The sequence below is a fragment of the Symphodus melops genome (genome assembly GCF_947650265.1).
Source record: "Symphodus melops genome assembly, chromosome: 2".
Lineage (NCBI taxonomy): Eukaryota > Metazoa > Chordata > Actinopteri > Labriformes > Labridae > Symphodus > Symphodus melops.
The window spans coordinates 8,138,297-8,153,995 of record NC_136692.1 but is presented as its reverse complement, the minus strand read 5'-3'; the positions used below and the strand labels follow the sequence as shown (position 1 = coordinate 8,153,995).

At 37.8% G+C, this 15,699-nt stretch overlaps 2 protein-coding genes across 2 annotated transcripts in view; both read right to left on the bottom strand.

The window, feature by feature from the left end:
* Nucleotides 1–546: 546 nt before the first annotated feature.
* LOC306820413 (uncharacterized protein) lies at nt 547–4,639 on the bottom strand. The gene is made up of 4 exons (XM_079338243.1): nt 4,093–4,639; nt 2,676–2,805; nt 2,510–2,584; nt 547–1,323 (listed from the first exon to the last, which is right to left on the bottom strand). Exons 1-4 carry the CDS (start codon nt 4,518–4,520, stop codon nt 1,153–1,155), a joined length of 804 nt encoding a protein of 267 aa, XP_079194369.1. The 5' UTR covers nt 4,521–4,639; the 3' UTR covers nt 547–1,152.
* Nucleotides 4,640–6,163: 1,524 nt separating this feature from the next.
* Nucleotides 6,164–15,699, bottom strand: part of LOC306820412 (polyunsaturated fatty acid lipoxygenase ALOX15B-like) — a 36,557-nt gene continuing 27,021 nt past the window's right edge. The window contains exons 4-15 of the mRNA XM_079338242.1: nt 10,883–10,964; nt 10,530–10,652; nt 10,305–10,408; nt 9,686–9,852; nt 9,386–9,529; nt 8,932–9,135; nt 8,735–8,821; nt 8,456–8,625; nt 7,330–7,451; nt 7,128–7,228; nt 6,533–6,703; nt 6,164–6,402 (exon numbers count right to left, since the gene is read on the bottom strand). Coding sequence (XP_079194368.1) covers nt 6,223–6,402; nt 6,533–6,703; nt 7,128–7,228; nt 7,330–7,451; nt 8,456–8,625; nt 8,735–8,821; nt 8,932–9,135; nt 9,386–9,529; nt 9,686–9,852; nt 10,305–10,408; nt 10,530–10,652; nt 10,883–10,964 — 1,655 coding nt within the window. The 3' untranslated portion in view covers nt 6,164–6,222. The remainder of the gene's footprint in view (nt 6,403–6,532; nt 6,704–7,127; nt 7,229–7,329; nt 7,452–8,455; nt 8,626–8,734; nt 8,822–8,931; nt 9,136–9,385; nt 9,530–9,685; nt 9,853–10,304; nt 10,409–10,529; nt 10,653–10,882; nt 10,965–15,699) is intronic.

The window sequence follows — 15,699 nt, the reverse complement described above, 5'->3', positions numbered from 1 at the left end:
ACATTGTTTTTATTATGAAAAATCATAGTCCACCTGAAAGGATGGTTATATGATGGTTAATTTGGTCACAGCTCATTTTATTTTTGAAATAATCGTCCATATTTCCTCATTATGGAACAGCAGTGACTGCCAGTTTAAGAAAGTCTCCCTATACTGAAGAAGACAGTTTATTAATCCCCTTAGAGGAATGTAGTTTTCCACTCTGCTCCACACATATAGGCCAGGAATACACAAACGGCGCCCTGTATGAATATTATAGGGCTACTATAGGAATAGTGTTAGCAGGTAAAACCAGAGCAAGTAAACCTAACTGGAGGAGTTTCAATTTTGTTGCGTACATTTCTCATGGGTCAAAGGGAAGATTGTTTAATTTTGGATTTTAATAGTTACAAGATCTTACTTTAATCCTGACTGACTGTTAGTTTTAACTGTGAACTTGTGGCCCCAGGAGTCAGCTGGTCCCATGATGTCAGCCTTTGACTTGGACACACCCAAAAAAGTCACACACTGTACAACTCAGGCCAAACCATAAACATGTGACAAAGATGTTCATCGATTGTTTAATAAAAAGAAAAAAAAAGCTGTTTAATTTTCTTAAAGCCAAATCAAAAACATTTTTTACAAAAAAAAAAAAAATCACTAATATAAAGAAGGATTGACAATTAATTGCAACATTTGAGATTCTGGCGTGAAGTACAATATTTGACTTTATATTTAAAGAACAATGAAAAATATATCAGTTCATCTAATAATTGTTAAACTCTTCAAATGTGTTCCAACTTCTAAGAATCTAGAATAACCTCCTACAGACCTTTTGTTTACCTGGTAACTTTAAATATGGATGCCATGGAGGTTCTGCTGTCAAGGTAACATCTTATAAGGTAGCAGGTAGTAAAATATAGACTGTCAGTTTAAGGTATGTCACTTTTGTAAATCCCCACCGATTCAATGAGAAAAGTTAATGCTCGATAAATCTTATAAGAAGACTGTCAGACAGAGGAAATCACACCTTACATGCAGCTTGTTACTTAAATGAGACTGCTTACAATACTTCTCTGCTTACAAAACCTTTATTCATTCACGTTTAAATTAAACGACAATGGTTGTATCCTTATGAAAGACATTCAGGCCAAGAGCTTAACTGACACAGATTCATTTTCTCACAGTCTTTTGGCTTTGATTTTTGTCACCCTTTATACTCTTTGGCCCTTTGGCTTTTTCAAGCTGCGTGTGTGACTTCTGCAGCAGAGCCAGCGTGTCTCGCTTCTCGATCTTCCGCAGATGTTTCTTCTTCATCCTCTTGATCTTTGCTGTGTTCTTGATCTGTGACAAAAATGAGACGGGAGAGGACAACACCATTATTTTTTTTTTCATTTCAAATTGACTGACTTCTGAACACGACTCTTAAATGTAAATGTGTCTTTTTCACTTAACAAATTATCTGAGTGGGTAACCGAGGTCATATGTTTATTTGTAATATTTACTAATTTACCCCGAACCCACACAAGTAATGGTTTGGATCAATACAGGTCCAAACCTCGATATTTGAGTGGAAAGTTTTGAAATGTGAAATAATTTGTGCTGAAATAATAATGATGATAATAATGATCATTCGTGAGAAATGTGCCGTGTTACTCGAGTTACTGAACAACTCGGCAAACTGTGGAAAGTCAAGTGGATAGAGAGAGTTGCGAGCTCACTAGCATTAGTGATTTAGTAGTTGGATTGTACGGTTAGCATAGATTAATTTAGTGTCGATACATTGACAATCTCAATGCATTTTTGGACATTTCAGAGTAGAGCACTACAGCTGAAAATCTGGGGTTTAGTTAACCTTTAAACTTGCAAAAAAAATTATCCAAAACTTGCAAGTTGAACTAATGTATGAATGAAACAATTACTTGTCCGTGCTCTTTAGGCGAGTGTATTTCAGATCTCTAACGTTAAGTAGCTCAAATGTAGCCTTTAAATACTCTTTGCTTTCTATTTGTTCGAAGAACTGAGAATTTATCATTTAACAGCTAAAGAGGAGTTCATGTTAGTTTGATCCAGTAGCCACCACTCCTGTGTATCTTAGAGGACAACTTTATGGGTAATATAAAGAGCTTTCTATGCATTCAGCTACATGAATTAGTATCCCTCTGCTTGGTGTAAAAACAGGTGGGGATCAGGGGAGTGCTGACAGCCGAGCAGTTATGGTCTATGCCACACGTACAGAGGCTACAATCATTGTTGCAGCGGCTGTGGGTTCAACTCCGACCTCGGCTCTTTAGCTGCATGTCGCCCCCCTCTCTCTCTCTTCACCCGCCATGTCCAGTAAATGCAAAAGGACCAAAACAATAACCTGGAGGAGATCAAGCATTTGGTCTTGTTTGCGAGTGGGTGCAGTCATTCACAATCTTTAAAAATGTTTTTTTCCCCACTCTCTCCGATGTGTAAGTTGGAAATAATGTAAGATGTGTTGATCAGTGTCTCCTTGAATGTCTTGTGTGAGAAATGGCCGACGTACCACTTGGACAATCTCTGCTTTGCGTTCATTCTCAGCACGTCGTTTCAAGTTTTCCTCTCTCCTTTTCCTCTTGTCCTACAAATCCAGGATCAAATAAATACATCAAAAGGTGCAAATACTTTAAAACCATGAAAAAGGAGTCGATCCTCACAAGGCTTTGACTTACTTCCTTCTGTTTAGCTTTCTCCTCTTTCAGCTGCATGGTATACTGTTTCACCAGATCTTTCTCCCTCTTGGCCTGCATCTTCTTCTCCCAGGAAGAGCACAATGGTTTATCTCTTACCAGCACAGAGAACCTACAAAAACAAATCACATACTGTGGGTTAATGAATGATACAAGACTCATTCTAACAGCGACTCATTCATAAAGTTGCCCATGAATGTCCCATACAATATTTTTGATTATTAACCCTGATCTACAAGATCCATTTTCATTCCGGGAAACAAACGGTTCGTATTCATCTGCTTTAATAACAGTAAAACCTTTATCATGGCACAATAGGCCTTAGACAAGATGATCCCTTGATAGCCAATATAAACGTGGAATTCACTGACACAAAACTTCTGATGAATGGCAGATTCATTTCTATTTAGAGCTCTTTGCTTACAGCAGCAACACAACTGATAAGTTATTCACAACTTTAGTACAATACTGCAGCTTTGAATGTGATACGTCATTACAACGTTTTCAAAGATCATATACCCATCTTAATACATTGTTTATTACAATTATACACATCAGAGAATAGCCAGAAGTCAGGCGTGATAGGAAAACAAAAAAAAACACAATCAAAAAGTTGATGGTTTTGTATTTTCAAAAGGCTTAATCCTGTAAAAAAGCCAGCCAGTTGACCATGGAGGTCTTTACCTACATCTAAAAAACAACAAGCTTCTAACGTGGTCAAGCAATGTTTGATCACTCCACTCATGTACATTTTACCAGTTGTATGGAAGCCTTGGTTTAATGTTAACACGTTCACATCATCTTGATGCAGCCAGATGAATCTGAAGACAAAAATAAACTGATCTCGGATTAATTAGTTAAATACTTAACTAAATTAAATAAATCTATAAAAGTGGAGAAAAAAAGTTTTTTGTTTTTTTTTAAATCTAAAAAAATAAGTGTTACCAACGCAGGTATTCTGTGAAGATCAGATAAAAAAGAAGAGTTGTTTCTCATATTCACTATTGTTGTGTTTTTACTCTCATTCGTATCATTATCACAGTACTGACAACAAATATCAACACGTATTCATATTTTTCTCATGCCGTGCAGGCCTGATTTAAAAAGTTTTTTTTATTACATTTAAAATGTTACGTTTTATTATAAATAGTAAAAACATAAAGCAGCGCTTTGAAGTAGGCCTACATGTGATGGATGATAAAGCACTCACATTGTTATAAGTAGATCAGGAAAAGTAGGCCCACCTTTTAGGTGCTGCGTTCAGGGTCTGTTTAAAACTCTGATTATCTGAGCACTCACTGCACTCTGTGGCTTTACTTTATTTGCTGCTGTTAAGCTGAACATGCCCCAGCTGTGTTATTAATAAGGCGTTTACTTCACTGCTTACAGACAACCTCACCTTTGTTTGTTGCGGTCCTTCCAGACTCTCCCTGATTTTGGTTTTCCCAGAGGTACGGCCAAACGAGGCTTCTTCATCTTGGGCATGGTGTCGGTGGTCACAGGTAGCGTTTCTGTTTCTGCAGGTGTCGGCTCGGACCCGTCATTTCTAAGACCCTGGACAGCAGCCTCTGTACATGGCACTAAAACAGCACCAGAGTCTGGTTCAGCAGACACACTGAGCTTCTCCTCCTGGATAACAGACCTCCTCGTCCTTCTGCTGGGAGTTCTCATCGGGACTTCTGAGTCCATCAATGCGGCTGGAGTGCGCACTCGGCGGCCGCTGCGGGTCCGTCTTGTCTCCGGAGGAAGATCTGAGGCCCCCTCATCCTCTAGTCCCATATTAACCCCGTTGGTTTCATCTGACACGGCTCTCTGACCTTTCGACATGTTTTACTATAAACTTCAGCTCATACGTTTCATAAACTCATGTGAACCCACGTGTGATCCCCGCTGATGATTACTTCCGCGTTTACTGGAAGGCAAACGACTCATTACCACCACCTACTGGTGTGGAGTATTACCACACTTCAGATAGTTAATCCAGTCTTGGTATTTTTCAAGTTATTCACCCAAATGTACGCGCGAATAGAAAACATGAACTTTTGGAAAGTGTCCACACAAAGACTAGTGAAAATGTCACTTTGGCGTAATAGCTGTCTGAAGATGGATTTTAAAAACAAGTAGCAGCACCCCCTGTCGACGATGGGAGAAACACACGCAATGTCTAAAATGATTGTCACTTGTTTTTAAAATGATACCAACATTTTAAACATTGCATTATTTAACTGTGGTTTGTGGCCAAACTAAAGCACTTTTAAAAATGCATAAATGTGAATGGAATATGTAACAACCTGTCCTTATTCATATTAAAAACACTGTGTTTGGGATATGGACTGTACAGTCGATGGTTTAGTGGTTTTGGGACTTCAGGCTAGCTGGAATAGCTGCTAGTGTTACTTAACTTTTACATCTTTTTTTCTTGTGTTCCTGTTAGAAATGTGACTTTAATTGTAAAGCTTATGTGTAGGTCTAAAGTGTTAGCAAAAAATGCCACAGACTTTAAGATGTTTAATATGCACGCGTGTTATACCTACCTTTGCAGAGAAATGGGGGTATGCTGTCTTGTTTGACATAATATGCTAATGCACGTTTCTGGGCATGGTTGTATTGTTCCTTTATTTGAAGATATTAAAGATTATTTGATATTTAAATTAATTGTAGCTGTCACGTGGGATGCCACTGAATTGTTTGCTTTAAATGGGTTGAAGGTGTCTAAAAATTCATTCCAGTTTGTATTTTTTAAGCAATTGCTCTTCAACAATTAGGCCTATAAAGCAGGGGTATTCTGTGCTATTCTGTTTTAACGTTAATCTTGTTGCAGTGGCATTTACAAGACACTGTACAAATTATAGCTCTTTTTTGTGGCTACATAACTCAGGTAAATATCAGTGTTGTGGTGGTTAAACACATTAAAACATACAAGTACAATCAGATATTCAGAAGAAGAAAATGGGGGTTATTGCTGCTCACTTGATCTTTCTTTGGGGATGGAAATAATCATCCAAATTACGATGATACTTCTACTCAATCAGCCATTTAGAATTAAAATCATATGCACCACTTTTTTTTGCACAACTTCATGCAGGCAAGTGCAAATAGTCCCATGTCTTCTTGACAACTTAATTTAAATGTGAGACACATATTCAGTGTTTCAAAGACGAAACAAGTACATGTAGCTATGTTTGATCAGTTTTTTATTAAATGCAGGATGAGATAAATACATGTCAGAAATTAAAATGCAGTTTTGTCTGAATGATTAAAAAACATACAAATATTAGCAGAGGAAAACAAGATAAGAAATCTTTAAAGTGCACAGGGAAGCAATACTGGTCTTTCATGATAGGTACCCTTTTTCTTAGCAAGTGATTTATTTTGATTAAAGGCCTGTCCTGCATAATCTTTGATAAAATTAGAGAAAATTAAAGTTGACAAGTTGATGAGGAGTTATCGACTTTCTAGAGTGTAGTGTAGCATCTAATGTTCATATGGTTATGCAGTTTCTTCTTTCACTCTTTGGTCACAAACATACTCAAATGGCCACACTATTTTCTGCCTCTTTTGGATCCATATATGTGTATGGGACTTCAAGGCTCTTGTTTCTGACTTCAATGGTTACACTTTGCACTTCAAGCTTTCCTTGAAAATCCTGAATCAGCTTGCAGGGAGTCTCCTCACTGAAATGGTCATCTGGGTACTGGCCTAATGGAACCTGAGGACATCAATGAAACCATTACAATGAGTGTTCGTCTCCAATATTTAAGTGTGTATTACAGTTAGACTTCTTCTTTAGTAATTCAAAATAATGCAATTTATGTTTTTCACATGTCGTGGGAACTTACAAAGTCAGTGGACTGCTTGGTGAGTAACCACAAGGTGGCCATTACATTAACTGTACCATTGACATCAGGAAGCGTCTGCAGCATGGTGGCTTCGCTTGTTGTTCCCTTGGTGGTTGGTGGAGGAAGTTGTAAGGATGGGGGAGCGTTGGGCATCCAGCCAGCATAGTCAAACTGCAATGAATACATGACTCATTCATTATTATTGACTCAATGTCTTTTTCAACACTTTGATTTAGGATCCAATATCCTACAAAATCATACCTCCTATTTTGAGAAATTTACTCAAATGTGTTCTCAAATGCAAAAAAACAAGACTGTCATAAAAAAGACAGTTAACCTGCTAAAAGTCAGAATACTAAAGGTTTCATTGTGAGGATGTTAACAGCTTTGTGAAAGAGTTGCCTTACTTGTAAGACCAACAATATAATCTCTCTCTCTCTCTACTGTATGTAATGCAGTGTTATCTTAAAAGCTAACTGACAACATTTCATAACAAATGTTTTTATTTTATAGCATTCCTCTCTTTCTCCCCATTTAAAAAACAAAACAAAACCAAATCAACCAGTTCCACAAAAACAATACTACAACAATTCACCTGTCCAGAATTCACGGCTGCGTGCTGTACTGAGCAGGTGAAGATCACCATGGTGACGAACTTCACCATCTCAGCCACTGTAGTAAAGTTCTGTGGAATTCCTGAGAGTTACAGAAAACAAGAGTCAATACTTAAAATATCAACGAAATGTTGTGCTATAATAATGTAATAGATTCAGATCATGTTTTTAAGAGTAGCACACCTGAGTCTGCGTTGGAAAGGAATCCCTGGACAAAAATGTCTGAAATCCACTTCTGCAGTTCAGAGTCCTGTTCAACCTCAGCATCACTCTTGTAGTAGTAGCTGAGGATTCCCTGCACAAAGCTTTCAGAAGAGTGGAGAAGTGCAGGGAAACAGGATTGTGTTTCGAAATAACGCTTTACACAACTGCAGCCAATAACTGTCGTGTATATAGTAAATATATACGATTTTTATCTTTAAAAAGACAAACATTCCCATTCACAAACATTCAAACATGTACATAATTACAAACGTGTGTCCATACACAAATGTTCATTTCTTTATGTATTTCCCTTAAGTAGTATAGCCCCATTACTTAACCTGTTTTGAGATCTGTTTCTGGCTTCTGCATTACATTTAAGACCAGAGAGATTGATTGATCAGATTGATTAAAAAGCAGTCTTTTAGTCTAAAGAGCTTATCTGAAGTTCCCTCGGGATCAATAAAGTATCTATCTATCTATCTATCTATCTATCTATCTATCTATCTATCTATCTATCTATCTATCTATCTATCTATCTATCTATCTATCTATCTATCTATCTATCTATCTATCTATCTATCTATCTATCTATCTATCTATCTATCTATCTATCTATCTATCTATCTATCTATCTTAGAGCTCAGAGAAATATGTCATTGTGTCATCTGCATAAAAAATACAAATTTGAATCTGTTGAAAACTTAAATACTGACAATCATCAAGTGTCCTTTTGGTTCTGATAACTGAATTTTTGTAGAGCCAGTTATAAATCTCATACAAACAAGTTAATACATTGGAGTAATAAACTGTATCAACAATTTTAGATAGGTAGGGAGACACATGTTTGCATTTTTTATTCTATGTTTTGAAACTAAGGAAATTTAAAGAGAAGTCTTGAAAGAAATCTTCCAGCCTTCTTGCTGTTCTGGAATCTGACCCAACTGAAATGGACTGATGAAATCCCGTCTTGTTTGACTTTAGTGTGAATTATGACATCTATCAAGTTGATTTTTTAGAGGGCATTCCATGGCAACATATGTCGACAATTTGATACTAATATGGTAAAATAATAATAAGAATGCAAAACTGAAAGTACATATAATACCTGTGGATGATATCCCAAAGCTTCAGTCCATCATCCCTGTAGTAGTAGTTGGGTATAGCCTCCACCCCACGCTCAGCGATGTCGTCTGGTATGCAGAGAGAGCTGTAGGTCATTGACGCCATTGCTCTCTTAAGGATTGTAAACATAGCCTCTCTGCCACTAGCTGCATACTAGGGACCAGTCAACATAGGAATATTGTTTTAAGATAGGTATTAGGTACTGTACATGATATTAAAAGATTGTTAAGGGACTTTGTTGTGCTGGTTGGTCTTTTGCTACCTTTGCGAAAATACCATCCTCAGAAATGAGCAGATTTCGAGCCATGAGGTTGATCTGCAGGGTGTAGCGAGTGTGAGGGATGAGCAGCTGAGGGAACAATGAAACTATATGTTAGGAACAATATTGCAAAAAAAAAAAAAAGTCAGAGATTTGATGCCTCTTTACTATGTAGTTGTATTTAATACTTAAATATATACCTTGTACAGAGGATGCACCATGGGCACATTGCACAGAAGAGATACAGCAAAAACTTCAGCCAGCAGATGAGTGCGCAGCAGGTGAACATTGAGTTCATGGTAATTGAAATCTGCACTTCTCACAAAAATCTTGGCCAGCAACCAGTCGTACTCGGTGTCTGAAGGATAAAAGATGGGATTGTCTGCTCCAGGAGTCTGCTTCAGCTACAGGAGAAGAACGCGAGATGTGGTTAATTCAATATGATTAGTCCATTTACAGTACTGGCTAGTTTGATGATCCTTGCCTTCTTGCGTGCTTTGGTGTTGCTCAGGCCTTTGAAGCTGTATTATAGTCTTGGTTAATTATTTTAGCAAAGCAGATGCTCTATTTCTCAATAAATAAAATATCATGGTTTAAGGGCTGCCTTACACATTTACCTCACTTTAATATTTACTCTTCTTGAGTCACTCTCACCTGAATAGCGATTGGCTTCAGCTTGTCATTAGGTGTTTTGTGAAACAGGATGAGGGGAGCCATCAAGTACTGCTTCTTCCCGTTGATGATGTTTGCCTCCACTCCATCCAAAAGCTTGTAGTCACACAGGTATATGTTTCCTTTCTGTTTGAAATTATGGTAAAGAATGAGAGATTTTTACTAAAACTCATACAATGTGGATATTACAAGTGATTTAACATGCCATGTGGAAATGCAAGATTCTGATAAGAATGTGAAATAAATAAAAAGTGAGTTTTGGAGCGAGGTAAAAAAAATCACCTTCAATTCATCATCCAAGGTACACTGACCAGGGAGAAAGATCAAACCTTCAGACACAGGAAAGTGCTCTGGGATGGCTGAACAACGCCTGATCATTGTGGGGTTCACACCGTTTAAGAACTGGTAGCCAAAGAAAGTGTCCTCTTTCCAATGTTCAGTGGTGTAGTCTGTCAAAATAACAGCAGGAAGTTCCTGAGTTTCAAGATTAAGAATAGACAACTACAGCGACGTAGTTTAGTGATAGCTGAGCTTCATGTGAATCAGCCTAATGGGAAACAGTTCCAAGAAGACTCATGGTCAGGATTGCACACCAAAGTTGCTTTAAAGTTAGATTTCAGTCATCTAATTAATGAAATGTTACTCTGTCCAGTAAAAAGTTTAGTCATTGCTTAATTTTGACATAGAAAAATAAAAATACACAGAAAACCTTCTGCCTTGATAATTTTTAACATTTTAACAAGCAAAGAGAAGCCAATGTACTACTTAGCATTCATTAGAAATGTATGAGACATTCACACACAGAATTATCTTTAGAAAACCATCTCACAGAATTCACACAAAAACATTACTTTGCAGACAGAATCAAGTTTTTCAGTAAACTAGCGTGATTATGAAGTACCTGATATATCTGTGCGCTTGCAGCAGAACACCCGTTTGATATCCTCGATATCAGTCCACCTCTCTTTGCAGTCAGCCAGACCCTCCAGTTTCAGCTCAGCCAGCCTGAAATAAAAGACAAATGGAAGCTTTATTGTTTGTTCTTGAACAGTTAAATAAACAGGTAGGGAAAAAGGTACATTGTTTTATTGTTGGAAAGATATCTGATAGAATTTGAGGACTTAACCCTGTGGTTGCAGTGAAGATAAATTGAGTATTCTTGGTAAAGGAGAAGCGGACCTCACAAGGCAGAGAGAGAGGGTCGTCTGCCTTCATACAAAGAGGAATTCCCTCGGCATACACATCCCAGCTAGAAGAAAGAACAACAAAATGATCAACTTTGGACTGTCAAGAAGCATTTGCATTTACAGTTATATGGCTTCTACATTAGAGTTATTAAAAAAACAGTGGCATGATAAAAAATGTAAAAAGGCTGGTGTATTTTATCATTAATTAAAAATGAACATATTGAATTAAAAGAGGAGCAGGTTTGGATGCATGTTGGCTTCAGAGGGGATACTTTAAAATAGTAGCACTCACCAGTATTCTTTCCCTCGCAGCGCCAGCTCCTGCATACGATCGTACTGGCCAAGAGGATGGGTGTCATCAAAGGCTCTCAGAGCTTTATGAAATAAACAAGACATGGTTTGATATTTGTAGAAACATTTTCAATATGGTGGCATGCATAGTAAGTTGTGGGACTTATCTCTGTTAAAAAGTTTCCTGTGATTTAGAAGCAGTATTTGAGAATAACTAATTTCCACAAACCTGTTCCCCCTCTGAAGCGTTGCACCTCACCATCAATGATCCAGCGGTAGATGGGAACACTGTAGATGTGTCCTTCAGGTGATTCCACTTTCACTTTGAAAGCAAACCAGGCGTCGTCAGGGAAAAAAAAGGGCCCCTTTTTCACCAGCTCTATCAGGATCAATTCTCCAATAGAGACCGGGTTGGTCACGGTAAAAGTGGACTCCTGGAATAATTACAGAAACAGAAGACATGTAGCTGTTAAGATAAAGTGTAGCTATGAACTTGATGATTACACAGAAGCACTGACTATACAAGGACAGGTGGTCAAAATCAAACACATTTACATTTAGAGAAGGATATTTTACACTTACTGTTCCTCTGCTGAAGGGTAAAGCCCCTTTGAACTGGTGTTGCTGGCTCTCCCCATCGGCCCCCACCAGCTTGATGTAGATATTGTTAAATGTACCGGACCAGAGGAGATTGCCAGTAAACACGGTCACTTTATAGTCAACCATATTCACTCTGGAAAGTAAAAGGAGTCCTGATGAAAAAACATTTTGTCAGATATTTTTCACACAAAAACAGGTATTTTCAGTAAAAGATATCTGTTAAAACACTAAAAATGACAATAATGGCATTTAGAAAGTACAATAGCACAATATTTAAATAGTGTAAGTGTTTTAAACTGAAATCATGAATTGAAGCATCTCTCTCTTACCTGTCAATGAGGCCTATAGCTCATAAGAAGAACTGCTCTGATGAATAAAGTCACCACCTCTTGGTCCTCTTTTTATACATGTAGTTTGGTAGGAGTGTCCAGTCAAACATTCACCAAAGCTTGTAAAACATCAGGAGGAGGATGCAAACTATGACAACATAATTTCAAGTTCAAGTTGTGGTCATATCACAGACATTTCTTTGAAGCACTTCAGCAATAAAATGTATGCCTCGAACAACATCTGTACAAAATGTATTCAAAGACAGTCACAATAAAAAACTTTATCAAAGACATGAGCGCAGAAGTTAAAATATAGAAAAACGTCTTTTTTTCAAACATCTAATATATAACTTAAATCATAAACTTAAATTAAACGTATAACTTAAATCATCATAAATGTAGTATGCAAGTGTGCAGAATAAAGTTTGCATTTAAGACATACTTCAGTTTACCGATAGAACAATGAGAGATCTTATGGCCAACTTAAACGACTACAACAATAAACAATTCAACCTCAAACACAACATGGCAGAAACCAATTTCAATGATACAGTTGAAAAAAACATTAGTGCTCTTTAAAGTTAGTTTCCAGGGAATGGGACGACTCTTACTCCCTGTTGTATAAGGAGATTATAACCTCACCACATAGCCAATCAAATATTGTTCTTTATTGTTTCTTTGACAAGGCCTTGGTTCATTTAGAAATGCTAGATCTCCATTTATATTTGCTAACATGTCAATGGTTTATGTAATTATCTGGAGTGCAAATGCTTGAACATTTCTACTGACTACTTAAAAAAAAAAAAAAAAAAACTTCTGTCTTCTTCTTGTATGTTTATCATTATGAATGTGGCACAATGTACCTATTCATACCTATGAATACGTATCTACAATTCAGCAGGTTGATGTGAACAAGGACCCACCTATAATTGTGCAGAAGTGGATACAAAAATCATACTTAGTGCAGTCTCAGTTGATAAATTAACACAGATAGGTTTGATGATGTGATATGAGAAAAAAGAGATGCAGTGTTAGCAGGATGTGACCTTTTTGTTTGACTTGTGTCATCAGGCTGGGACGTTTCCTGAGATTATGACACAGGTTTTACTTGAACAATGGGAGGAAATTTAATGATAAAACCTTTGGAGTTCGACTCCTATAGATTGCATCTTGCACATCAAATACCATGTCCCCAAGACCTTACATGCCATGCATGGCATAAAGACGGGTAAGTATTTAATCAGAAATGTGAATCTTTACTGTCCATCTTTTTAGCTGTGTTATCTAAATCAATTAAGCTTAATGAAAACTGATGTGAAAATTAAAGGTGACTTATGGAGTTTACATTGTTTTTTATTTGAAGCATGAATACTGCTAGAAAAAGAGTGTAGATATTTTAGATTGGCTAAAACGTCCAAGACTGAGGATGAAGAGACTTTCTTCTTACCACCAGTACAGCTTAAAGGTGCACTATAGTTTTGGAAATGGAAAGTTGGAGAAATGAACAGATTCTGTGGTATATGTTCAAAACTCTACAAACAAACTGTCCTCTGAGGAAAATTGTGTAACCACTTCAAGTCAAAACTTCATAAAGGTACAGCATATCAATATTTACGGATTATAGTCTTCTTCATCATCACTGTCGCTGCTGGACTCTCACAATTCTTAATAACAGGGGAAGTCATGGAAAGGAGTTGATATTGAACAGTTTGATTCTCTAGGTGCTGAACCCGAGCTCTGGTGCAGGGAATAACACAACAAGAAAAAAAACAAAATCAGTAGCACAATTCCAATAAACAGCAGATTTATCATAGAAGGAAGAAAGAAAGAGCAGGAGTCATTAAGAGGGATATTACATCCTGCAATGATTCCCAAATATGTGCCTTTGGGGTCTTGACGAGTAATACAGACTAAGGGTTAACGAAGAGGTTGAGACCATTTTTTTTTTTTTTTACATATTCACTGATCGAGATCGAACACAAAAAACATTAGTCGGTGAAGGTGAAGTGAAGGTGTGAGGATCATGAAGAACATAATAACTTCCGTTATATTCTTCGACCGGGGGTAAGATTAACAGTCTGAGTCTGATTTCTTTTCCAGTGAAAAGTTTGAGTGTGGTTGCTTTTCCAATGAAAAGTTTGAGTGTGTTTGCTTTTCCAATGAAAAGTTTGAGTGAGATTGCTTTTCCAGTAAAAAGTTTGAGTGTGGTTGCTTTTCCAGTGAAAAGGTTGAGTGTGGTTGCTTTTCCACAGCAAGAGAACGGAAGTGGAAACATGTACTCAGGCGGGAGGGAATCAACAAGCAGTTAGAGGGAGTGGTATGGGGGAATAATCCACAAACTATGCAGCTCCCCTGAGGGTTTTGTGTTTTCACCTTTGGTGGGAGACGCATGGACAGAGTGGTCTTTCACAGCAACCCACTGTCCTGGCCAGAAGGTGTAGAGCGGTCCAGAGGCCGCTGGAACGGGTAGTGCAGCTTTCACCGCCTGATGGAGACAGAAAGGGACCGTGACAGACTTTTGCAATATTTCAACATGTTATGTTTTAATAAAGCAGTAGATGTAGGAGTTAGTTTTGTGCTGGTTTCCCCTCCAGTGTTATCTAGATGTTCAAACAATATTTCATAAAAGTTAAGTGAGGTGCGTGCACGTGTGCGTGTACACATTTACATGAGAACAAGCGGAAGTGCTTTTGTCTAGGGTAACTTGGTGTCTTCACAACATTTAGCCAATCTGCTTTTTAAAGTGCCATTTTCACACTCATAGCGCCACCTGACTGTAGATGGGAGGCACAGTGTGTTTTTAGCTTGAACCCCTACAGAGCACTTACTTCTTGTTCGGGCTTTCTTAATAAAATGGATGCCATTATCACTGGAGTTTAGGTTTAGGTATGTCCCACCTTGGAATGATCTCTGTCAAAAGAGCTTTTGCGACGGCACTTCTGTCAACATGTTTAGTTGGAAATGCTTCGACACACATGGAAAAACATGCAAACCACAGTTTCAAATATGTTTACAGTCAGATTTCAGAGAAGAGCAATGTTTTCACAGTGCTTCAACGTCATGAACTACTCCGAAGGGATAATGGGAGTTAGTGTAGATTATGACCATTTTAGATGCTAATTTGCAGGCCTCAGTTAAAGCCACAAGTTCTGCTGTTTGTGCAGAGTAATAAGATGACAGTGAGCCAGAGGCCAACACATTGTTTTTAGAGCAGACAGCGTATTCTACCCTATTCAGTCCAATGTCAGAGCAGGAGGAGAAACCATCAATGAACGGGATTAGGTCAGGGTTAATTAGGGGTCGGTCAGAGATGTCAGCACGAGGTGTGCAGACCTGACAGTGAAATTGGGGAGGCCAAACAAGATGGTGGAATAGCGCAATCACCTGGCAGCAGACAAGTGTCATGCTTTTTGATCAAGCAAAATAATGTAAACATTACGAGAAACAAGGACTGTAAGATCGGAGCCAAAAATGTCACGTGAAGCTAAAACAGCTTCTTTAGCTGCTACTACAGCTATAAAAAAACCCAGGAAGTTCCACAGGGTCAAGTTTGGATGAAAAGTAGGCCACAGAGCGGAGTTTATCACCATGCATTTATAACAAGACAGAAGAGTGAAATTCTCCCTTTTCATCCACCGTTTGAACAACAGGACAGGAGGGGTCGGTAAGACCTGAGGCAGGTGGCCACTGAGATGGGGCTTGTTTTAATCAGAATCAGAATCAATTTTATTGGCCAGGTATGTTTAACACCCAGGGAATTTAATTCAGTCGACTGTGCTCTCTCGCTACAAAATAAACATTAAATAATAACAATTAGCTAAAATATAAACAATTGCTCGAAGGAGCGCTCAGCTTCAGGAAGAAACATGCGGAGAGAAACTAAACTCTA

Coding starts and splice junctions, on each gene's coding strand:
- LOC306820413 (XM_079338243.1), bottom strand. CDS start 4,520: ATGTCGAAAGGTCAGAGAGCCGTGTCAGATGAAACCAACGGGGTTAAT. Junction 2,806..4,092: donor AAGGACCGCAACAAACAAAG/GTGAGGTTGTCT, acceptor TTGTTTTTGTAG/GTTCTCTGTGCTGGTAAGAG. Junction 2,585..2,675: donor AGAAAGCTAAACAGAAGGAA/GTAAGTCAAAGC, acceptor CTGGATTTGTAG/GACAAGAGGAAAAGGAGAGA.